The sequence below is a fragment of the Puntigrus tetrazona genome, chromosome 25 (genome assembly GCF_018831695.1).
Source record: "Puntigrus tetrazona isolate hp1 chromosome 25, ASM1883169v1, whole genome shotgun sequence".
Lineage (NCBI taxonomy): Eukaryota > Metazoa > Chordata > Actinopteri > Cypriniformes > Cyprinidae > Puntigrus > Puntigrus tetrazona.
The window spans coordinates 15263212-15288914 of NC_056723.1; the positions used below are offsets into that span (position 1 = coordinate 15263212).

At 37.8% G+C, this 25703-nt stretch overlaps 3 protein-coding genes across 3 annotated transcripts; 2 read left to right on the top strand and 1 right to left on the bottom strand.

Moving 5' to 3' along the window:
* Positions 1-1174: 1174 nt before the first annotated feature.
* Positions 1175-15417, bottom strand: LOC122331302 (harmonin-like). The gene is given in 22 exon segments (XM_043228867.1): positions 1175-1437; positions 1440-1797; positions 1890-2006; positions 2206-2370; positions 2485-2534; positions 3035-3101; positions 3103-3178; positions 3893-3958; positions 4233-4369; positions 4717-4773; positions 4867-4926; positions 5029-5113; positions 5240-5343; positions 5433-5490; positions 5582-5606; positions 6114-6222; positions 6627-6765; positions 7157-7300; positions 8930-8997; positions 11388-11409; positions 14119-14128; positions 15414-15417. Coding segments are annotated over 22 exon segments (2184 nt in total).
* Positions 15418-17143: 1726 nt separating this feature from the next.
* On the top strand, positions 17144-22331 carry LOC122331303. Its single transcript, XM_043228868.1, has 3 exons — positions 17144-17541; positions 18399-18445; positions 21406-22331. Exons 2-3 carry the CDS (start codon positions 18430-18432, stop codon positions 22329-22331), a joined length of 942 nt encoding a protein of 313 aa, XP_043084803.1. The 5' UTR covers positions 17144-17541; positions 18399-18429.
* LOC122330447 lies at positions 22319-25076 on the top strand. The gene is made up of 4 exons (XM_043227466.1): positions 22319-22449; positions 22544-22699; positions 23372-23464; positions 23985-25076. Exons 1-4 carry the CDS (start codon positions 22348-22350, stop codon positions 24279-24281), a joined length of 648 nt encoding a protein of 215 aa, XP_043083401.1. The 5' UTR covers positions 22319-22347; the 3' UTR covers positions 24282-25076.
* The last annotated feature ends 627 nt before the right edge of the window (positions 25077-25703 follow it).

Consider the following 25703-nt stretch of genomic DNA (forward strand, 5'->3'; position numbering starts at 1 on the left):
GACGGGTTTGGACATGACAGGGTTGATCTGTCTCCGCTGGTTAGGAGGGCTTGGAGCAATTTGCTATGTAGAGGTTAGCAGTAAGGGACACAAACTTAAGGTCAGGGCATGATCTACCTTCAGGAGTGATGCAACCAAACCACACAGCACAAGACTTTCATACCTTTCATACAGCACAAATACTGAATTGCAGCTTTCGTGTTCAACAAAAGGTGATTTTAATGCAAAATATCAGTCTTTATCTTTCTAGTAATGATGACTGTTCTGCAAAATGGCTTTTGAAATTCCATTACTTCCCAAGTAAATGCTATGCATATCTATATAACTGTTCTAAGAGTAAAAACAGGTAAAAAGGTACACATGTATACTTTATTTACCCATAAATGGCGCATATTAGTACCTTAAATGAACATATTAGTACCTGAAGTGCACACATTGGTACTTTATGAAATGGTACTGTGACAGTGCCCTATTTTTTGAGAGCTTATAAGACATGGACCAATTAGAAATGCTCTCATTCAATTCAAACTATATTTAATTAGAAATGCACTTCCTGTAAGTTGTGACTCCTAATATAGGTACGGAGAGCCGCCGGAAAATATTTCCTCTTCAATAAGAGGCTAGTTTGCATTAAGCTGACATTACATATGTTACACAAGCATGGCAAGTCTGATTTGTGCTAAAAATGAAGCAGAAGACCCAGAGCGGCATGACTATTTACCTACTGAGGACTCACCAGTGGATTATTAGAGGTGGATATCCTGCTAGCATGAGATGTGTTTCTCATCACCTGTGCCACAAGGATAAAGTATTCAACAGTCTAATAGTCATAGGAATCACTACCACTTCAAAATCATCAAACCAAATGACAGCATGCTTTTTTCCCCAAAAATTATTATCTGTTTCCTGACAAATAACTGGTTAATCTCATCTGCAAAACACCACACTCAAGACATGCATGAATGTATGTACAACATAAGAGGTGGGTAAAAAAAATCAGACAGATTGCAGTGCTACCTTCAGTGACGACAGCAACACTTGTGTGTCATTGAATACATTTTGGAATCGAACTGGATTGAATTGTAATGTTCTAAAGATTCCCACCCCTATATGATATACATAATCAATTCTCACACTGCCAAACGCATAAGCTATGCTAACCGTCAAGTTGTGGTCAGTTTTGGGCTGGGCGGGCGTGAAAGATCACTGGGAATGGCGGAGTGGAAGCCTCCTCTCTGGCGGTAACCATTGTCCCCAAACCTGCTTCCCTGTTCGGATAAGCTTGAGGAGCGGGATAGCTGGGTGACCGTGACGTGGTACTTGTCCTCCATGTGCAGGGGTGGAGGTGGTGGAGGGGAGGCGGTGGTGGTGGAGGGGGAGGAGGTGGTGGCGGGGAGGTGGCTGAGATGAGGACAGACCCCTGGAAGAGAATAGCGGGGGAGCAGGAGGTTGTCGGCTACGACCTATTGTGGAGGGGGGTACCCTTGTGGCCGGTGGAGAAGGTGGGCGTTGAGGGCCTGGTCTGGGACTGGGTTGCATTGGGAGCTGTGCTCTTGGAGATGGAGGGCGATGGCTGGATGTGTGGTAAAGACGTGGTGAGGGTGGAGGGAGAGGTAAGGGAGGAGGAGGTTGGTTTGATGTAGGTGGGGTTGGGGCGAGTCTTTTCAAAGGTTGCCTAAGACTCTGGTCTACATCATCTAAGTTGATGTCATCAAGGTCAGTAGTGGCCAAGGTCAAGCCTCCAGGAAACCTCCGATTGGTGGGACCAGTTGACGTAGGGGAACGGGTTGGAGACATCTGAAGGTACATTTTAATCGCTTAGAACTTAAACTGTAGACTGGAATACCAACACACGTCAGGATTTTGGATTGGAACTGGATCGATTTTACCTCTGGGGAATCGTTTTCAACAGAGGAGATTTGCTCTAATCTGGTTTGACAGAGCCTCTCCACCCAATGCTGCACTTTCTCAGACTCTTCCAGATCTTCCCTCTCAGTTTCTGACACCTGGTTGAATTAGCAAAGCCACACCCAAACATAAAATTGTTGATATATCAATGAGAACTTGTTGGACTGCCACTGGAAAGGGAACATACAGCCAAAAAAAGGTCAAGTTGCAAGGAGACTGAATCAATTACACACAACTAACAAAGAGCACAACCTGAGTAAAAACCCTACTGTAACCCCACTGAAAAAAGTCTGATACCTCTTGTAGAAGTCTGCTGATTTTCATCTGCTTCTCCCGCTCAAGTATCTCTTCCTTCTCCTTTGCAAGTTTCAGCTCAAACTCCATCTCTTTCTTGTTCTTTTTCTCAGCTGGGAGAGTGTCAGTCTTGGACATCTTCTTCTTCTTTTTAGTCTCTTTTCCTTTCTAAATATTCAAAGTCAATCCAACTTACATGCAATCCGTATCTCCAAGATGAATAATATATTCGATAGCTCTAGCAAACCAAACCAGCACAATATGCTTGCACACACAGTGTACCTTTTTGAGTGTAGGCAACTTTCCTTCATAACGGTAGAACCAACCGAACGCTAAGAGAGCAAGAATGATACATTAAGTCCCATGCAAAAACGTAACCATGATGTGGAGTATTCTGCAGATTCATCCATCTAAAAGCTACCAAAAGATCCAACCAAACAAAACAAGAAAGAAGTAGTCTACATGCAATGGAAGTGTCTCGAAAAAAGGTACGTTTGTCAAAGGGAGTCTTCATCTGAATTCTTTACTTACTTCTCCCATCTCTTCTTCATCTGACTCTGCAGCTGATGGAACCAGGAATTGATATACAAGGCACAACAAGAAGGCAAAAGATCAAACAGAGAGAAAGATCACACAAAGAGATGATGCATTCCCAATATAAATGCCCATCTGTTCATGCAGAGGAGAAAGGAGTAACATTAATGCAACGTGCATTATGGGTACCTTTTGGGAAAGGGTAATGTGTTGTTTGTTACTTAAGAGGATAATGTAGTTCTACAGAGGTGCTCAAAGTTCATGCACTGGAGTAGTTTTGTAGGTATTGTCAACTTACTGGAGGTTTTGGGTTTGGGTGAAGGTGCATTACGTGCAGGTGGTGGAGGTGGGGGGAAGGGAGGGGGAACGTGATTTGGATTTCTCTTTGGAAGCCCAATCTTCTTCCCACTCTTTGTGGTGCTTTTTTTCCGCCGCTTCGATTCTGAGACACACAACACATAAATTTAAAGGACATCTATCCTGACATGCCTGCTAAACAATTTCTGAGTCAAACGATTTGTAATATTTTTAAAAATGTTTCTTATGTTCATCAAGGCTGTATTTATTTGGTCAAAAATACAGAAAAAAAAGTAATATTGTGAAATATTTTTACGATTTAAAATAATGGGTTTTTAATTTAATAAACTTTTAATATACTTTAAAATATAATTTATTTCTGTGATGCAGAGCTGAATTTCCATCAGTCATTACTCCAGTGTCACACAATGATTTCTGAAGGATCGTGTGAGATTGGAGTAATGATGCTGAAAATTCAGCTTTGCATCACAGGAATAAATAAGATTTTAATGTATATTAAAATAAATCACATTAAATCACATTTCACAATATAAAATTTTTCCTGCACTTTTTTATCAAATAAACACAGCTTTGATGAACATAAGAAACATCTTTAAAAATGTTCTCTTTTGCATTTAACAATAAATTAAAATTGTTGAATTCAATTTTCTCAGTGTCATCCTTATTATACAAATTTTAACACGTTTCCACTGGACAAAAACCAATAGACTGAGAAACTAGACCTATCTGTCCTTCCATTTCTCACAGCTCTGCTTTCATCAACATCAATTCGCTCCACTCTGCCTTCTGAGATCTATTTACTTTGAAGATGTTCTTGCTTGGCAGCATTATACGTTACCTCTCCATCTCTCTGCGATAGCGTTCTTCTTCCTCCGCAGTCTTCTGTGATATCTCCATCTTCCTCCTGCAAAATATTTGTCACCCTGTTATCAACGATTACAATCAATTACGAAATAGAGGAACATAGGAACATTATGAAATGTAAAGATATATTTGATTGGTAATGAAAACTATTATAAGGTGAATATTTATTTTAATTTCACCCACATGAGAACAGTAACCAATACTTATAATATATAATACAATATAATAAAAGGTATATTTTAAGAAAACATGCATCATTGTAGAGTAGGTTTAACAGCTTGTGTATGTTTTTCAGGGCTTTTTTAACCACTGACTGGCGTTCTTTCTCCTGTTGTTCTTTGACGATTTTATTGGTCTCTAATGCCACCCTCTTCTGATGCATTAGCTCTTGTCTTTCAAGCTCACGGCGAGCTTCAACTGCCAGCCGCTCCTCATCCGTCATAAAAGCTCGCTTCCTGAAACATACAGTAGACAAATCAATACTTTCATGGAAATACGTGCACAAACGCACCAGCACGATCAATTATATCCTCTACAGATCACATACTTGAAGCAAAACGAGCTTAATTTGTGAGACTCCTACATTATTACCATTTCTAAAGGCAAACACACCAACAAAAATAACAAAGATGTTTCCAATACAATACAAACAACATCTCCGTAATGCATTGCCCTCATCTACAGCTGTCAGTTAAAACAGATTCATATTAAGCAAATGGCTTTCTTTTCCATACAGCCCCTCAAGGAGAGATAAAAGCATTGTGGTGGGTTTTTAAGATGTTCTTGAAGTGAACTTACAGCTCCAGTGAGGACAGTGATGGTTAGACTCCTGCTGCTCTTTAACACCCGCACTGCCTGAAAACACACACATTATCCCACAGTTACCAGTTAACTATGCAGAAAGGTTTACAATTAACTGTCTGACATTTCCAGCAAGATCCTGCTCACTTCTTGATGGCTCAGGTTGGTGAAATCCACCCCATTGACCTCCACAATCTGGTCGCCAACCTACAACCCCACAAACACACGCATTTAAGTGTGTTACTACACTACAAATCAAACAGTAATGGTCTGTTAATGCAGTTCATTCTGGGAATTAAATGAAATGACCTGTAAGCCCACTTCAGATGAGACTGAACCTGGCTTCACATTGCTCACATAGATGCCTGGTTTCTGTGTCGGTCCACTAGATATGCTATAAAAGACATGTTAAGGAAAGCATTCTTAAACGAACCAAAGTAGCGTTTGTGAAAACAACATTTTTCATATTTTCAATGGAGTTAACCCGTGTGCTGTAGTGCACAACTAATCTCTCTCTTACCTGATTCCCATGCCTTTAGTTCCCACCAAACTAAGAAAAACTTTCTTTTCCTTGATTTCTTTCCCTCCAACTGAAGCCAAACCAGCCACGCTGGTCTTTTTCTCCTGAGACATAACAATAAAAACAAAATTACTTTTATAGACTAAATCAAATTTTAATAGACTGGCCTAAACAAAAAAGGAAACTCTTTTACCCCTGATTCAGACACAAACTGATCCACAAACTGCCACTTCAGAGGGTCTTCAGAGGAGCTGATTGGGGCAGATGTATCATTTATCAAATATCATCATCGAAAGAGAGAGCATTAATAAAATCATATCAATACCCATAAAACTAAATTACCTCTTGACAGGAATCATTCCCACGTCTGTGAAGAGAGTGTCACAACAGGAATAATTAAAAAACAGAAGTAAACAATAAATAAATTTATATATTTCGCTAACAGGAAACCCAATAATTAGTTCTCTGAAGGTAGACACAGTTTTCTAATGAACTGCTCAACTGTGAATAAATCACTGCAACTAAGAGCTAAATCAATTGATCAAAGCCCAATGAGAGAACCTGATTTTGTGCAGCACTGTTGATTAACCAATCAGATTTGATAAACCAGTTTATAGTTTTAGGTGAAGTTTAGGCTTACAGTCAGTGTTTGGTGCCTGTACATCAGTGTCATTCATCTATTATTAAATCTGATTTAGAGAGTACTCATGGCTAAGGTTAAGTTTAGGTGTAGTGATACGGTCAAGACTATATTTCTTGGATTAAAATGTTTCAGGATCAACAAAATATGTCGAATTAGGAACTCTAAATCATTTTCTGCTGCAATTAATAACTTCAGCTCTGCAAATGACAAGATGAAACTGTAAAATCTTACGGCGGACTTTGAGAGACACAATCTTCTTGGTTTTAATGAGATTGATGACCTCCTCGTGAATGCAGGAGGAGATGGAGTAGCCATTGATACGCACAATCTCATCACCAACCTGAAGAAAACAGCGCATAAAATTAGTAAAATATGTAATTTTGCCTTTTTATTACTACCGGTAACAGTTTAATTATAGCCAGAATAGCCACATTTTGCGCAAGGGCTGCATTTGAATTCTTCGACTTTATCTGCAGGACAAACATTAATCGTGAAGATCACAGTAAAGGTTTGAAATCAGATGACAGGAAGAATTTAAGAAGGCTTCCAGAGCCCCCTAGAGGAGAGAAAACGCACTGGTCATTGTTTTTGAGCAGCTCTTGCAAATAACACTAATCTACTGTCACATATTTAATATTAAACAAGGTAGTGTGTACTTTGTGACGACGCTTTCATCAACAGCGAATGTGATGCATGCAACATTATTTGCTGAAACAGTACACACATGAGTAGATTTTTGTTTACCTGTAGGCCGACATTTCCTGCCTGTCCATCTTTGACTATCTGTGATATGAAGAGGCCGCAGTCGAACTCCAGCCCACCTCGAACGCTCAAACCCAGACCCTCAGGATGTGTGCGATCCAGACGGACTTCCTTCAACTTCCTGCCCACGACAAAATAATTATTTCATTACTTCGTTGACTATAATGACCCAGATGTATGTATATATATATATATGTAATACAATATATTTAATTCTTTTTCCTCAGAACAGAATCCAGTTCGTTGTGGCCCTGTTAGCTCTTTCATTAGACACGGGTGAACAGCGCCGTCTTTCTGTGCTCACAACGCTGTTTCTTTGCCACGTCTGACTGAGCATGAGAGAAAACAATGACTCTCTTTGGAGATGAGCGCTGTGTTGTCATGCTACCTCCTCTTCTCATTGCTCTGCTATTCATGCACGGAAACATTTCCATACTTCTCAGAAGCATCAAAACCCATTAAGCCCTTATAATCGCCTCATTGCCGTCTGTGCTCCTGGGTTCTTCTCTCACCTGGATCTCTTTGGAGTGAGCTGGTCGTACTGCACCTGGTGCTTCAGAGGAATCAGGGGTCTGATGGCATCGAACAGAGGAAGGCGTTTGGGCTCATTTATCACCAGCTTCAGGTCGCCGACCAGGACAGGAATGTCCATGGATCTATAAAGGCAGAAGACAGTGTTTTAAACAGGAACTGATTGAGCACATGCAAGCAGGGGGCTACATTAAAACAGTTTGTGGATTAAAAGAACTTTTCTTAGACTACACTGATTCGACATGCTTGATACTGAATCTCTGTGATTCAATCACTGTTTTTTATATTCCATGAATATTAAACGTACAGCAATAGTTCATAGAATAAGGTTAGGTTTAATGGGGAAGTGTCTGCATCACCAAGCTGAATTGAAGAAACAATGGCTGTTATCAAACAGGTAAAACTAAATAAAATAAAATAAAATAATTAACAAATAAATAGCTGGATTAACAAACAAAGGAATGAAAAAATACATTTAAATAAATAAATAATTTCTTAGGATTTTATATGCTTCAAGAAAAAAACTGGCTTTTCCTTTTGTAATCAAAACTGATCTGATGTTATATTCATCTTATATTTGTCAATTCCACACACACACACACACACACATTCTAAAATAAATGGCATCAATGGCTTTTGAAATTATTGTACACATGTGTACAATTTTTGCTGTGATTTTGTAAGACCTTATATTAATTATTTCAAAAAAATACTCAGACGTTACTTGTTGTGGAAAATGACACTTTATACCCACATAAAGTCAGCTTATGAATTTGGAGGCAGTTGCTCTATGAATCATTGATATTTCACTCCTGACTCAGATATCAGGGACAAAGGGACGTGAGAGAATGGCTGCCCTTGAATGCAGCGAGGACAGTGGAAATGATCTGATCCAAGTTACTTTTCCATCGGATTAAGCCTCCTGTTCCAGTGCAGCGGAGCAATGACGTGTAGATTTACACACAAGATCACAAATAAAGAGCGGAGGGAACGCATTCAGCATTTCCTGTTCGACACTGAATACTTTTGAATGTGCCATGCCGTTTTCAATCGATCAACAGATTACCAGGACCACTGATGGAAAATTACATTATTCATCAGCCTCTAAAACCCCAGTAAACACTACCGCTACTGAGAGGTTTGAACTACGTTTATATTCTATTCATATATTGCACAAAAATATTCCTTTTAATGAAGAAGTGTGCAATAACTATAAAAGTTATAGTTTAGTTATTTCCTGGATGTTTTCCTGTTCTACTGGTTTGTAGGTATGTGTTTAAATTGCTATGATGATTTGAAAACCATTAAGCTTTTTGTTTTGGCCTATGCAGATAGATAGATAGATAGATAGATAGATAGATAGATAGATAGATAGATAGATAGATAGATAGATAGATAGATAACAACAATATTAACAATAAAAAACTATTATTATTGTTGTTTGTTAAATATTTTTGGAAAATATGGAATGAATGAACAAACAAAAATGAATGGACGAACAATGCAAACTAATAAAACGGCTTGAAAACAAACAAGCAAATACATTTGATGGCCGGATGAACACACAAAAACAGACAGATTAAACAAAGCGAACAAATAAAACGGCTTGGAAACAAATAAACAAACAAAACAAAAACAAAAAGATCAATAAAATGGCTTGAAAACAAAGTGACGAAACAAACAAAGGAATAAATAAATAATATTGACTGAATTGAACTAAAACGAGCGCACGAACGAAACAAACGTGTACTTACTGGTGGTACATGCGGAGAACATCGTACAGATAGTCCTTCTCTGCTTCATTATCAATCAGCAGCTCCACCTGAACAACACAAAACACAAAACCTCTGATCAGAGCACCGGTAACGATCAGAAAACCAGTCGCATGCCCACCGTTTACCTGATGACGGCTTATCTGCTGTAGAAATGTTTTGAGGAAGCGTTTTGGCCAGTCAATGATGTAACACATGTCTCTCTCACTGAGCGAGAGACTGAGACAGAAGGTCAAGAGAAGGTGGAGTGAGGAGGAGAGGCTGAGACGGAGGAACCATTGTGTGTCTGTGAGACTCAGATTGGCTGTTGTTTTTAGCTGAATAGGTCAGGCGGATCTTTTCTTGTGTTGTGAGTATCATTAGTTCAGATCTGCTCCGCTGGACCCGTTAATGTCCCTGAGCTCAGATAAAGACGTTTATCATGCTAGCAGTGTCACCTTACAAAAAAGCGTCCGTGTATTATTATCATAAGAATGTTAATGAAGTTCATGTAATGGGAGGTTAGCATGCTAAACTGAAAACCAAGCTTTCTGACTATAATAATAATAAACGGATCAACAAAACTGAACGATCAAACAAACGTCTGCATGATGAATGAACCGAATAAACAATGCTTGGATAAAGAAATGAACACGCAAAAACGAATAAACTAACAAATTGAATAAACTGAAACAAACAAAGAGACGAATAAATAAATGGCTGGATAAACAAATGAACAAGATAAATAAATGAATCAAATTTAATTCAAATTAAAATGAATGGATGAACGAAGCAAACTTAAAATGACTCGAAAACAAACAGATACATTTAATGGACCGAATGAACACACAAAACCAAACAAACGAACAAATAAAATGGCTTGAAAACAAAAAAATGAATAAAACAAAAACAAACTAATTAATACGAAGGCCGGAAAATCCAATAATAAAGTAAATCGCGAAAAGATAAATAACATGAACAAACGAAAATGAATGAACGAACAACGCAAACAAATAAAATGGCTTTCAAACAAACAAACAAACAAAAATCAACAAATAAATAAATGTAATAGAGAACAGATGGATGAACGAAACAAACAAACAAAAAAGGCCTACAAACAAACAAACAAAGTAAATAAAATGCCCTTTATAAATGAAAGAAATGGTTGAACGGATTAACATACTTTACAACTAAATAACAAGAACAGCGTTTAATTGTTCAAATACATTAAACAAGCAAAATGCAAATGCAAGCAAAAGTTTGTTTTTATTAAAGTAACGCTTTTATTTTTGTATTTGAATTCAACAATAATTACCTATGATGTAAACATTTTACTTATTAAAAAATAACAAATATTCATAATAAACTAAACATTAGGTAACAATGTGGGGAAATAAAAACAGCATTTCCGAATAGCTCCATATCAACTCCAGCGTCAGGCTACATGTAATAAAACAGTGACTGTCAGCTCAAAGGCCATTTAAAGCGTCATAAACATTTTAATAAGCCAAAACGACAGTCCACCTTTGGACTTTAACACCATAAATAAATGCATACGGATGCTGAAAGCAGAAATCAGCTTCATATCCTATTTTAAAGTGATTTAAAAGAGACAAGTGAACAGAAAGGTCATGACAGCACAATGCAGGGGTTAGAGCTAAAATCAAACGCAAACCTTTATCGTTTACAAAGTGGCACAGCTTTCCCACCCCCATCTCCGGGCAATAAAAAAACAGGCTGAATAATAAATGGCACAATCATTTCCGCCCGACCACACATCTCTGCCACTTCAGCTAATGCTGTGAAAAACGGTCCATTGTGTAACTCCATGCAGCACACAACAGATGGTGCAACTCTACAGTTACACACACAGGGCTCACACAGTGTCCTAAAATAAGGGTAAGCACCTAAATAGGTACCAGGATTAAAAAAAAAAAACAAATATCAAACATGTAACCGCAGCAAAGTTTTACCTTTAACGTTTAGCGGATAAAAAGTAATCAATACCTATGGTACAACCATTTCATTACACCTGTCACCCGCTCAGCCAATCAGGACGCGTATGTAGCGTGACGTCACGCAGCGTACCTTTCCACCGGTAAATGACACTTTAATAAAGCAAAGGAAAAAAGTATAAATATGTCATTAAGTCGACGTTGTTAAGCTACTAACGCGTTAAATGCAGCGGCAGAAACGTCTAAAAACACCACAGAGCAAAAACTGGCACACGACGCTAGGTGTGGACACATTTTCACTGCAAAACAAACTTAGCCGATCGAATAGCGACGGTTTCTATGGATACGGGAAACCTTTTCGTGTCGAAAGCCGGGCGAATGTTACTTTAGGGGTATTTTGTATAACCGTTCCTGAGCAGAGAGAGCGAAATAACCTGACTGTTGATAACCAATAACGCAAACAAAACTATTAGCATAGATTACCTTATACAGTAGCAGAAACCCACCTTATGCCGAAATTCCTCGCCACTTTTCGCTCCATGATGAACGGCGGGTGTTTTCCGGTGTGTGTGTGTGTGTGTGTGTGTGTGTGTGTGTGTCAGTCAGGGAGAGGACGGTGGAGCATCAGCGCCGGTCATAGGTCGAGTCTGTAATACTGCTGTTAGCTTTATTACACGTGCTTCTGGATTCAAGGCGCCACCGATCCTTCACATTGTTTCTTCTGCACTGACTACTTGACATAAGCCTGAACAAGACACAGGCATAACAATATATTGAAACATTTGTATAAAATAATAGTATGTAGTAGTAGTAGTAAAAGCAACTCATGCATGCATTTCAAAAACTACCTATCCATCTCTAAATTATTTAAAATCACAAAATTAAACTCAATTTTCAGTTGACAGCTTTTCTCAGTCGCTTCGGTGCATTTCTCAGATCAGAAATGACATTTTCAGGACTGCTTGTTCAGCCTCCACATCATCATACAAGCAGTTTCTCGTTGTTTTGACCATTGCTCGTAATGTCTGTGTGCAATAGTCGTCGGTAAATGCAAAATAATTGATCTTCTTGTCATAAACGTTCTTGTCCTCGTTTCTACACAGTTCTATTAGATGTTTTTGGGCATGCGACTCTTGACTTTCACTAAAAAAGAGTGAAAGCTATAAACCAGTTCTCTGAAATAGTGGGTGCATCTCCTGAATCTCCTGTATATAGCATATAAAATCAAAGGATGACAGTCTCTTTCAATCTGTACATACAGTAGTGTGTACATTTGTAGTTTTATGGATATATGACATACATAAGTAACTGTCATCCTGCTGTCATACAGCAGTTTACATCAGGCAGCACTAACAGTGTACTATTATAATGATAACATGCTAACATCTTCAAGTCGACAGTATAGCTTGAAATGAAGTGTCCCCAGCTAAACAAGCATGAGACGACGGTGGCAAGGAACCATCTTGGTATAGTTTACATGTAAAGAAAAGAAAAATGTAGTGTACTGTTTAACATGAGCAGTTATGGCTGGACTAGACAAAACAGGACAGCAACTGCTTACAGTTCCTATCAACTCCTCCCAGTAGTGTTTTAATCACACAGTGTGTATTTGTGCGCAATTTTTTACCCTGTGTGTGTTCTACAGCCATGTTTCGAGGGTCTTTGTAATTATCATTATTTATCACCATGACAAAACATTAGGCCCGAGACCACACACGTTATCTGTGTGCTCCTATGTGCCGCCATATTCTTGTGTGTGTGTGTGTGTGGGAGACAGTGCATGTGGGTGTGTACATTAGTGTCCGTGTGTGTGTGTGTGTGTGTGTGTGAAGTGCTCATTTTCAGGGGAAGCAGTCAGGTTGGCCCCTGCTGGTTCAGCTGTTGGCAGTGTGGTGCTCTTGGGGGGTTCGAGCCCCTGCGCTGACCCAAAGGCTTACAGAGAGGGATTACGGCCTGTAATACTATCTCATCAACCCACCATCAAAACACACGGACGGACAAAACCTTAGAGGGCCACAACAGAATAACTCCTCAGACTGAATTAAGCATATACTGATTTTAAAACACCTTCAGGCACGCGATTTCATTCACTATATTAGAGTTTAGCGTGGGTTGATAAAAGACATTTTTGATGTGAAATCAAAGATACCTAGATTTTTTTCTTTTGCTTTCGAGGGTTAAAACAAATGCTACAAAAATGAGAGATTTGACATTGTATTGTATTTAAAATGAAAATAAAAAAGAAGACATTTTTACATTCGCATCCCATTGTTTCACTGTAATATGTGCATTATTCTGACTAATACTGATGATTTTCGTTTATGGAATAACCTTGCGTTTGTTAAAAGATATGCAATAATACGAAATCGATTTATATAAATTCCCCAGATGTCACACAAAACACCAAATCAAATCAAAGCACACTTCATTTGATAACAAGATCAAAACATGCTTCACATCTATTCATGCAAGATGTACTATGATCACTGTCCTCTAGGTGGCAGTATGGGAAAGCAGGTCTTGATGCCCCATTGGCGACAGTCACGCATCAACCCACTCTTACAGTAAGTTATGACACTCATGGATCATAATGCACGCTTACGATGACTGGACGGATTTCTATACGCATGCTCATATTCTACATCAAGCTTTACTCAACCAATTAAATGGATATTTCAAAAATGTAGAACACTCCTACAGTTACCTAGTCATCATTACTGACCAATAACAACATTTTTTAATATGTTTGGAATGGCATGAGGGCGAGTTATTGACAACGTTTCATTTTGATGTGACTCACAGGCTTTTTTTCGGTCGCACTCGTGTTTCAAGCTCACAGGAAGAGTCACGTTGTGAAGGTGTTGAAAGGGAACAGGCAAATGTGTTAGTCTAGCACTTGGGCTAAATGCTCTTGCACCTACAAAAATGTGTGTGTGTGTGTTTGTGTGTGTGTGTGTGTGTGTGTGTGGTTCAAGCAAGGTGTGTGACTCCAGAAACGTGTGGCTGACTACAATACACCACTAAAGCATCCACAGTGTTTGTGTAAAAACTCCAATCTGAATCTTTCTAAAGAAAAGCTAAGCTCTAGAGTAGTGTAAGTGAGATAGAGAGGTTAACTAAAAAGGTTATCTGAGTGATTCATGATACTATTTACATATTTTTAATTATTATTGGTTTTCATTACTGTAATAATGTACATATGTGAGTGTTATTACATTTTATCATACATACTATTACCCTGTGGGTCCTAAACAGACAAAACAAAACACAGCATGATTTTAAAACAATTTCTCAAGGTCCTTCAAAAAAAAAAAAACCCAAACAAAACAAAACACAGAAGGATTTTAAAACAATTCCTCAGGGTCCTTCAACAAAACAAAACAACACAAAACAAACAAAAAAACACAGTATGATTTTAAAACAATTTTCAAGGTCCTTCAAAAAAACAAAAACAAAACAAAACACAGAATGATTCAGGGTCCTTAAACAAAACAAAAAACACAAAACAAAACAATTTCTCAAGGTCCTTCAAAAAAACAAAAACAAAACACAGAATGGTTTTAAAACAATTCCTCAGGGTCCTTCAACAAAACAACACAAAACAAAAAACAAAAAAAAACAAACAAACACAGTATGATTTTAAAACAATTTTCAAGGTCCTTCAAAAAAAAAACCCACAAAACAAAACACAGTATGATTTTTAAAATTCCCTCACGGTCCTTCAACAAAACAAACAAGCCATATGCCCCGAATAAAACAAAACATTTTAACTCAAAGACAAGATCAAAACATACTTCACGTGTCTAAAAGATTTATCCGTACATTTTATCCTATGCCAGTTTTATTCACATGCCAAATCAGCTCCGCAGTCTATACATAAATATAGCTCTAATATGTTTTCACATGCGGGGTTATATTTAGTTGTTCCGTGAGCTGCAGGTAGTGTGTGAGGGACGCCGGGAGACGCGTGTCCTGGAAACCTGCTGAAGAGAAGTGCGGTACAGTATTCACAGTAACCCGTGGTGGCCTGGATATCGGGTTCCTGTACGTGGCGGTCCAAGCCCACTTCCTCCATCCATCTCGCTGTGGGACAAACTATGAGCTGCCTGCTACCACTGTGCTACTGAACAGCAAAACTCCATGCTTGTGGCGAGCAAATCAAATCTTAGCAAAATCAAATCACTGTAATTTGGGATATTAAAGCAAATCTTTTTATAGACATATCTTTATGTAACAGTTACTCAGCTGCAGTGACTGGGCACCTTAGTGTCTATGTATGTCTCTATTATATTCTGTTTACGTTGTGCAGTACAATATGACATCTTCTTCATTTGCTCATGCCAGGACAATTAAAAATGGATATTCTAGTAGCACATGCAACAAGCGAGATATTTTAAATAAGCCCTTCTTCTTTTATTATTATTATTATTATTTTTATTTTTTTACCCCATGTCTGGTTTAATCAAAATCTTTTAAAGCCAGCCATACAATTTGCTGACAATAATGTACAATATAAATACGTTTTTTGTCACCCATGTTGGTATATCTGACAACAACTTCACAAAGAAAGGCTTTTATTATTTATTATTATTATTTAATGAATAATTCAACATTTTTTATAACCAGCCATACATTTGATTGTTTTTGTTTTACAAAAAAATACATTTTTAATTGTTTGTTTGCTTAACTTATTTTTTATTATGTACTTTTTTACTTGGGGTTAGAGTTATTTTATTTTAGTAAATTATCGTTTATCATCAGAAGAGGTTTTTTCTATTTATATATATTTAGCATTTTTGTTATTTTTCAAGCAATCATTTATTTATTTATTTACTTTTCATTTATTAGTCTGTTCGTTTAAACCTTTAACATATTTGTTGTTGGTTTCTTGTCTTCTAGTTTAGTGTCACCTGTCTTCTGTCACGTGATATTGGGCTTTTGAAGCCGGCACATTTTTCATGACCTAACATGATGCACGGTACGGGCCAAGTCTTTGCAGCATGTTGGATAAATGCGTTAAACGAATATCGTGTTACACCTCCTGCGTTATTCCATTGATCTCCGTGATCATCGGCCGTGGTTGGGTCTGAGGGAACAATGGCTGTGTTGATGGGACACGGGCTCCGCAGAGCTCTGGCCGTCCCTCCAGCGGCCGGGGGCTTGCACTAATGGTCGGGCGTACGGGCGGCAGGGCTGCTGGTAAAGGCTTGAGCCCTGCAGCTGTCTGCTGGCACACTCCCACCTCACAGAGAAATGACAGCTTTTGTCAAAGCCTAACGCCTGCTGGGGATGAGAGGGCCTTTAATCGCACACAGACTAAGATGCTGGTCTGAAACATTAAAGGTGACATATCGTGAAAATCTGACTCTTTCTGCGTTCAGTGCGATAATCTGGTCACTGGTGCATCTACCAACATAGAAAACATTGCTCATTTGCATTTAAAGAGACATGCACGAAAGCAGCGCGTTTATGCTACCGCTCAAAATAGACATTTTCAAAAATATATGAGGGGACTTTGAGCGAGACATCACAGATGCATTCTGGGGACAGATTTATAGTGCATCTTGTAAAAATGCGCATAATATTTTGACAAACGAATTCATACTTCCAAAACCATCAGGAAATAGTGGGACATCTATATTAAACACTATTTTCAATGGCTTTTGGGGACACCATTATAAGTGATATAAACGATTATAATTATAAATCTATCAATTATACATATATAAGCTGTGGCTTTACCTTACTTCTTGCATATACCGTGAGTAACTTGATTAAGGACGTGCTGAAATTCGAGCAGAATTGCACAGTATAGGATCTAAGTTGCCGTCCGATGTAGAATTTCTCAATTGGTCGAAATGGAAAAATCACACCTCCGTCCCGGGGCCATCAGCGCCTCTTAACAGTCTTAACCTGAGTTCATGTTTCAGTGGGGTTTGGGGTGTATCTGTTCTTCTTCCAAGAGCTGGATGCTGAGACAGGCCAATTACTGAAGCTAAAAATACGGCCGCATTTGTTTTAGTTAATGGCAAAGTTGCACCCAAGGCCAAACTCCTGCGGCACAGAGCAGATAGAGTTTCGCTGCTGACCGCGCCGGATGCCTGACATACTGGAGTAAGGAGATGGGACGAGGGTCAGAGACGCTGCCCCCTCTGAGGAGCTCAGTTACCTGCGTTTTTAGAGAAAGTCACAAACAGCAAATGCTTTTTTACAGCGGGATTCACCAGCCATTATTATCAAGTAAATAACGTCGAAACAAACTTTGAGGTATAGTAAAATATACTTGATTTACTGTCATAATTTTTACATTACAATATTACAATTCATTGAGAATTAGAATTTCTAAGTAAAATTTTAAATAAATACACAATTAATTCATGTATAGAATGAACTGAGTGGGAACAGTAAATTTTATTAGATATTTTCTCATATAATTTAACTGTTTTAAAGTCATTGCACATAAAGCTAAAAATACTGAGTAATTTTAATCTAAAATCTTAGCACCTTCACATCCGCGTCACTAACCGGAAAGAAGGAGAAGATCCGCGGTTCCGTGTGACTCACATGCCCGCGTTTTTGAACGGAGACGGACGGTTGCGAATGCGATTGCCACACGTGCGGTTGGGATTGTCACACGAGGATGCAAAGTTAGTGTGTAAGGTAAGTTATTGCCTTTTTGTAGTAATTTATGACAATGTATAGGTCCATGACAATTTTAAAAGTCCGATTGACTTTGTTGTATTACTCTAGTAGGCCCGCGTTTTCCACTGCAGTCCATGAAGCACACTCATACAGAAGTCAGATTAAAACCAAAGAAATGTGTGCTAGTGAATTTGTTTAAAACTCTGATTCGAAATTTCCATTAGGAAAGGTTCAGACCTGCGTAAATTTGCCACCCTCCTTATTTAAGTGCGATCAGGTTACACGTACCACGACTTTCAAAGCATTACATAACATAAATCGTTTGATACGAAAAAAATTATACCTTATAAATGTTTATACCTTCTACAGTTTACGTTAATCTTTGTGGATTGCACAAACGTTTCTTCTGAGATATATTACTAAACTGAGAATAAAAAGGACAAAAGATTTGGTTAAACAATGTTAAAAATATTGGTGATATCATTACAGATATTAATAGTACTGTGTAGAACAAATACTAAGAAATTTAGCAGCATAATTTTACTCATAATAAGCCATGTAAAGTTTAGAATCTACGTAACTGGAGATTTTTTGTACTCTATCATCAAATATTGCAATAGGTAGATCAGTTTTTTTTCTCAGTCCAGAAAGTGTCTGAAAAGCTCTGACATTGACTTATGTGTTTAAATGAATGTATTTAATTGTTACCCTAGACGTTATGATTGTTAACAAGCATCATATCAGAATAAAACTCCTGCTTGTATTTCAGCTTCTGTTTAATAATTAGTTCTCACATTTTTTTTCTATCTTTAATATAATGTATTTTTACTAACTCTGTTGTTTTACTATAACTAATTGTGTTTGTTCATTTGCAGGTTGACTGCACTTCGGAAATCTCCCAGATGCATGGTATTCAACCCTGGTGTGTCATCAAGGATAAACAATACACTTCTTATGTCTTGGCCATGCAAGTATTGCAAATTTGAGACATCAAAACGTTTAGAGCTTTTAAAGCATTACAGATTGAAACATCCGCATACTGGTCAGGGCTGGTCAGTGCCTTGCTTGCACTTAAATTGTCCTTGTTCATTTAAAGGATGGGGGGCTCTTAGAGCACATTTGTCTAGAGACCATGCACAACCACAACAGTTAAGTCAAACTGTTTCCTTTTCATGCCTTGTGTGCAATTCATTTAATTGTCATACAGAGAGGCAATTTTTTGAACACATTGGAGTTCATCTGAAAAAGAACGAAACTGTTCATTGTGTTTTTAAAGACTGTGACTACAGTAGCAATATATATTCAACTTTTGCTTCACATAGAAGCAGGAAGCACACTCCTCACTGCCTTGAAGATTTTAAGAATACTGTATTCCAGACGTATTCAGATCAGCCAACTGAAGATAGTTTTGTAGAAGAAAGTGAAATTGTTGCTTCTGAAGAAACTCTTGTAAAAGAGAGTGAAGATTTGTGTGAAGTCATCGTTGATCAACTTGCTTCCTTATTGCTTAAATTAGGCTGCATTTTTAATGTGCCTAGTAAATGCATTGATGAAATTGTAGATGAGCTTCGGTTTATTACTTGTACAGCATCTGAACCAGTAATCAAAAACATTGTCCACAATACGTTAAAAAAACATAACTGCAATCTTGAAGAATTGGTAATCACTGAATTGGTAAATAACATTAGCCAGTTAAATCCCCTTAGTGCAGCCTTAAATGAGAAAGGTCCTCTTGGCACAGCATTCCAGCGGAATAAGTACCTACAGAAAAATTTCTCCATTGTTGAGCCACTGGAGTATATACTTGAAGAAAAAGAGGGACGGACGTTCCAGTATGTACCAATTTTGCGGTCCTTGTCAGAAATTCTAAAGAATGTGGACGTTCAGGATAAGCTGTTCAAGAGTTCAAGACACCACAGACCATGTCAGTATGCAAGTTTTCGTGATGGTTCCAACTTCAAGGAGAGTAAATTTCTGTCCGAAGAGGAGTTAAGACTTTCACTTTTACTGTACTGTGATGATTTTGAAATTTGCAATCCTTTAGGAACCTCGCGCAAAAAACATAAGATAACTGGGGTCTACTGGGTGTTGGCTGATATTCCTTCTGTATTGAGATCTGCATTATCATTCATTTACTTAGCTGTTTTGGCCAAGGCTGATGATGTTAAAAAATTTGGCTATTCTGCAGTGCTGGAGCCATTGTTAAAGGATTTGAAAAGCCTTGAAGAAGATGGAATTTTTGTGCCTCATTTGGGAAAAGTTGTAAAAGGCACAGTATTTTCTGTGATTGCTGATAATCTTGGTGCTCACTCACTTGGAGGTTTTGTTGAAAGTTTCAGTGGGTCACATGCTTGCAGATTTTGTGTTGGAGAACGATCGCAGTTTCAAGAACTTGAAGTAAGAACAGGAGCGTTCCCTAGCAGAACAAAACTGCAATATCAGTTGGATGTTGAAGTGGCATTGGCTAGTAACACCCACAGCCATGGAGTTAAAACACACTGTGTACTTACTCAAAGTTTAAGTCATTTTCATGTGACAACTGGTTATCCACCTGATGTACTCCATGATTTACTTGAAGGTATTGTACCAGGAGAACTGGCATTGTGTTTTGCTCTCTTGATAAAGAAGAAATATTTCTCTCTAGAAGAGCTCAACAGAATCATCAAAAACTTCCCTTACAAGTGGAAAGACAAGACTAATTGTCCCCAAGGAGTACCACAAACATTTGTTTCCCGTAAAACCATTGGAGGTAATGCCCACGAGAATTGGTGCTTGCTGAGGCTGCTTCCACTTATGATTGGGGACAAAGTACCAGAAGAGGAACAGGCATGGCAGTTACTGATGACACTCAAAGATGTTGTTGAGTTGGTAATGTCACCTACCTTCAATGAGGAAAGCATTGGTTACCTGGACAGCCTGATTGCAGAGCATAGACGGAGATTTAAGTGTGTTTTTCAACATGAGAAATTGATTCCGAAACACCATTTTGTGGAACATTATCCACAGCTCATCAAAGCATTTGGCCCACTAGTGTCTTTATGGACAATGAGGTTTGAGGCCAAACACCATTTCTTCAAGAAGATAGTGAGACAAACCAGCAGTTTCCGTAACATTTTAATGTCTATGGCAAAAAAACACCAGTCGATGATCGCATATCATCTGCACAGTTCAAATGTCAAGAAATCAGCTGTCACTGTGTCGAAGATGACAAGACTTCCAGTTGAGGTTGTAAATGAGAGTGTGCAAGATTTTCTAGCTCAGAGATTTCCCAAGGAGGCTGTTGTTAATTTGACTAAAACTGCAGAATTTCAAGGCACCAGCTATGCTGTAGGCATGATGTTGGTATATGGGTCTACCAGTGGGTTACCTGACTTTGCCGAAATACTACAAATTGTTGTTGTTCAGGACCATTTAGTGTTTGTTGTGAAACTGCAAAGTGCATGGTACTGTGAGCATTTTCGATGTTTCAAGTTAGAGTCCACAGGCATAGTCAAGGTAATTGAGCAGTCGCAACTTAATGACACATACCCACTGTCTGCTTATGCAGTAAAAGGTGAACGGATGGTTTCTCTGAAACACTACATCTGCTGATCAAACTAGGTAATTTCAGAAGGGCTTGTGCTTTCTTGTGTGACACCTTGTCAGTTGTCAAAACATTTGTGTATTTGAAGACCGCACAACATTAAAAATGTGATGGGTAATAACTTGCCAAATAATATAATATGCAGTAAGAGGCATAAAATTGGTTTGAGAATTTTGGCTTCAGATTTGAAAAATATATTTTAAAAATGTAAAATTAGCAATTAACGTAATAGTTTTGAGCCGAAATTGTATTTGATCTTGTCTTATTTAATCAGGTCTTTTTCTTTATTTTTCTTGCAGCTAAGTCTCTGATAATGTCTGACTGCACTCAACTACGTGTCATCATTGATGAGACTACAGTTCATAAATTAACCCTTCCACATGGATTCCCTGGAACTGTAGATGAACTTTTGGCAGCTACACTGGATTGTTTTCAACTCCAGGGAGATTTCACTGTCATGTATATGGACAAAGATTTTGATCATCAGTTCTTCACTCTTACATCAACAGACCTGTTAAAGGACAAAGACACAATCAAACTAGTTAAAATAGAACCTTCTGTTATTCTCACATTGACTCCTGTCAATGAAGCTGCTGATTCATCACCTTCAGTGTCACTCAGTCAGTCTTTCCAGGATGACAGTTCCTCAGCTAGTTCATCGGACACCATTATTTTGCAACAGCCTCCAGAGTATCGATCAGAAGCTTGGCCAACTAATTTTGTGATACCCGGCTTTTCGTATAATGTCGAAATTCTCCTTCAGAAAGCAAATGAGGTTTTTAGAAGTGATGGAACACTTCTTAATAATCCAAGTATTACCTCTGGTGTGCTTGAGAAGCTTGCAGAAGAAATATTCCGCTACACTGCCTATCCTACTGGGCTTCAAATTGAGGTGGTTGTAGAAGCTCTGTTGAAGAAGCATCCTTGTCTGAGGGAGCCTGGTACCTCATGTTCAGGAATGTATGGGTGGCAGCAGCGTCTTAAGTATAAGATGGCCAATTATCGTTCTAAGTTGAGAAAGCGTGAAGTACCTTGTCCCGAGCTTGACATTAACTCCTTAAAAAGGAAATTACCTGGTGAGCAAACTCCTGCAAAGAACTGCAAAAGACCGAAGAGAGCGGAAGTAAACTTCCTACCCCCACATCCAAATGGAGAAAATGTTGATAGCCTTGAAATGGAGAGGCAGGAGCTTCTCGACGACGAGGTAAAAAAAGAACAACCATAAAGTGATTAAAGAAAAAATGGCAAAAACTTTCTCCTATCGAAGGCTTGAGGTTGTCAGTGGTAGTCCAGCTGCTGAAGACTTCAAGGAGAGATGGCCTGCCTTATTTTGTGAAGCTGAGGTATGTAAAAGTATTCCCTTTATTAAGCCCACTTGTTTGGCCAGAAACAATAATTTAAAAGTATTATTTTAATATTGATCTCTTGTCATTTCAGATAAAAGAAGAATTTAGGAGATTAACTGCAATTTCCCTGGAACAGAGCTTCATGAACAGGCTTGACACATACACACCAAAAATGATTACCCTAATGAAGCTCAAGGGAGGTGTCGTGGGCACCAAGCTGAGGCCGTACATGGACATACTGAGTCAGGTGTGTTTATTTAAAATTTTGCTTGTTCACTTTTTTCAGCAATGTGGTCTGTCTCTCACACACTATACACACACACACACACACACAACACACATACAGTATCAATCCTCACTCAATAGTCCGTTTTAATCACTTTTATTTATATAGTACTTTACACAGCACAGATGAGGTCTGTTATTGTAGAGGTCAATTATTGGGTCTTATCCAGACTTGATCAGCCTATCAGAAACCTGGGGTAAACCTAAAGGTAAGAAAGCGAAACAGTTAAAGGCAACTATTAATGTTAGCACCAGTCACCTTTAGCGACTTTTAACAGAGTACATGGGATATTTCATTTTGCGGTTTCCATTACAGTCTGTTAAATTATTGCAGCATAAATGTTACTTCTATCTGTTTGCTGAAAACACTTTAAGTCTTAGATTTAAACCTAGTGATCTGAAATATCCAGACATTTCTTAATTGCTACATAATGTGTAATATAATGTAGTGTAGATATATTTAGCAGTTTAAACAGCAAAGAATGGTAACAAACCACCAGACAGACTCCATCTTTCCAGACTTTTCTCTTGTGGTCTTCGCTCAAATCACTGCTCGTATACCATTGTACTATCACTTGGTAGTTTGTTTTCTGTGGATATTGGTTATGTATTGAAAATAATAATCTGTTCACAGAACCAAAACATTGAGATGAGGCGTGAAGCTGTTATCCGGAGCCTCATACTGTACCTTGGCGAGAAGGAAGAGGAACTGTTTGAAGATTGCCAGGTAAAGTGTTTTTTGTTCAATGTCATGTTAAAATTGTATTACCATAACATACACCAGGGGTGGGGAACCTATGCTTCTGGGGGGTCTGTGTCCCGCTGAGGTTAGATCCAACCTTAATCAAATACACCTGATCCAGGTAATCAAGGTCTACTAGAAACTTCAAAGCATGTTTGTTGGGGCTAACCTCTGCAGGACACTGACCCTCCAGGACCAGGGTTCCCCACCCCTGATGTAAAGGATAACCTTAAAGCTGGGGTGTCCAAATTCTGTTCTGGAGGGCCACTGTTATGCAGAGTTTAGCTCCAACTGGCCTCAGCGCACCACAGTCAAGTAGTACATTTATGGCTAAGGGTAACATTATTTGGCTGTAGTGGCTCTTATGTCATGTTCAACTAATATTTTACTAAACCTGGCTCGCTGTAAAATAGGCTTGACTCAGTTTAGCGTAAACTATACTGTATTACTTCAGTTTAAATTTTTCAGTAAAATCCAAGTAATTTATTTTGTCTAAATTGTGCAGGAGGACAACCACAGCGACACAACGCTACACACCCTCAAGATTCTGGTTGTCCATGGAGCTGATGGAAAGGATCCAGTATATGTATCCATTATACTTGAAGGAAAGGAGATCTTGCCAGGATGTCAAAATACTGCGAAAGCTTGTGCACTGCTTATGGGACTCATTTATGCCCTCAACCTCGCATACCCCAGAGCACTGCGTTACACTTTCGAGGTGTTTCAGAAACTTTTTCTAGAATTGGATGGAATTAAGCTGTCTCCAAAAGTACAAGCTTTAAAGTCGAAGTTGCTTTCTTAAATGCACTTGCTATTGCAAGTACTGCACATTTTTGGATGCCAGTATACTCCCCAACTAAATTTTAAATCTTCCAGGTTGTATTGGACCGTTTGGACAGACAAAATGTTTTTCGGATCACTTGTGTAGATAATTAACAGTTTTGCTTTTGAATTTAATTTCACCATTGTGAAAAGTGGAGGGAAGACACTTGCATATTAGAACTGTTTTCAGCTTTGTGCCGACTAAGGCATCTGTTTTTTGTTTTTTTTTCTTTGACGTGTTTAGAGCACTAGTCTAAAGTGCCATGTTTAATTGTTGAAACTGGATTGTTTTAGACAATTTTAAGTTTAACTGAATTCATAAAAGCACATCTTTAACTGTTCACCAAATGTTTTTATGCATTTTATGCATTGTTTTATATTTTATGCATATAATGTTGTAATGTTTAGAGCACATGTCCAGAGTGCTGTGTTGAATGTTGAAACTGCACTATTCGAGAGGATTGTTACTTTTATTGAAATAGTAAAAAAATGTTGCATCCATGGATTATATCCATGATTGTTTAAGACTCATCCCATGTTTTTGTATTCCTCTTGGGGTTAAAACACTTTCTGATCTTGACAAATTTAGTTGTTTTCAGAACTCCAATCCCTAGGGAAATGGTTGTCATGCAAAAAACTGAGGTTTTGTTTTATGTAACTTTAAAACCAGACATTTGTGTGAGTCATTGTTTAATGTTGAACAAAACAAATGTTAATTGTCTAAGCCGTGTGTGGGTTTATTTAAATGAAGACAAAATTACTATATTTTTTTGAAATATTTAATTAGATATATTTAATAAATTAATTGAAATATTAAATAAAACTTACCTTATATCAGTAAATAAAATCTACTTAATATTTTAAGGACAGCTGTGGGTTTATATTAAAAAGAATATATAGACTTTATCTAAATGCTTAGAATAAATATAGTTCCTACATTAAAAATATTAAGTAATATTTACTTAATATTTTAACCTATTTTATGTCATAGTAATACATAGATTTTACTTGATTCTGGTAAATGTGTTTTATTTAAAATTATAGCAGTAAATTTTACTTAAACGGTGTTAGTGCAAATTGTTACGAGGATTTTATTAAGTAAATTTTACAAGTTATTTTTTCAGTGCAGAACCTCAAGAAAAATTGAACGGAAAGATATTTATAAAAAAAGATATATATATACATGTGAATTAATGGATTAATACGTATAAAAAATGCATATAATATGCATATAATTTCATTATGATAAAAACATTCAACAAATGTCAGTATGACTGTTCAATGAGAATAATGCAAATTAAAAACAATAGCAAAACAATCTGAAACATTACAATGAATCCAATGTAAAAACGCACAAAAGTAAACAATACTGGGATATGATTTGATGGAAGATTCGCAAACA

What these genes read in the sequence shown, in the direction of transcription:
- LOC122330447 (XM_043227466.1), top strand. Translation starts at nt 22,348, where the DNA reads ATGGCAAAAACTTTCTCCTATCGAAGGCTTGAGGTTGTCAGTGGTAGT. An exon ending in CCTTATTTTGTGAAGCTGAG is followed by an intron (nt 22,450 to 22,543) that starts GTATGTAAAAGT and finishes TTGTCATTTCAG; the next exon opens with ATAAAAGAAGAATTTAGGAG. An exon ending in ACATGGACATACTGAGTCAG is followed by an intron (nt 22,700 to 23,371) that starts GTGTGTTTATTT and finishes ATCTGTTCACAG; the next exon opens with AACCAAAACATTGAGATGAG.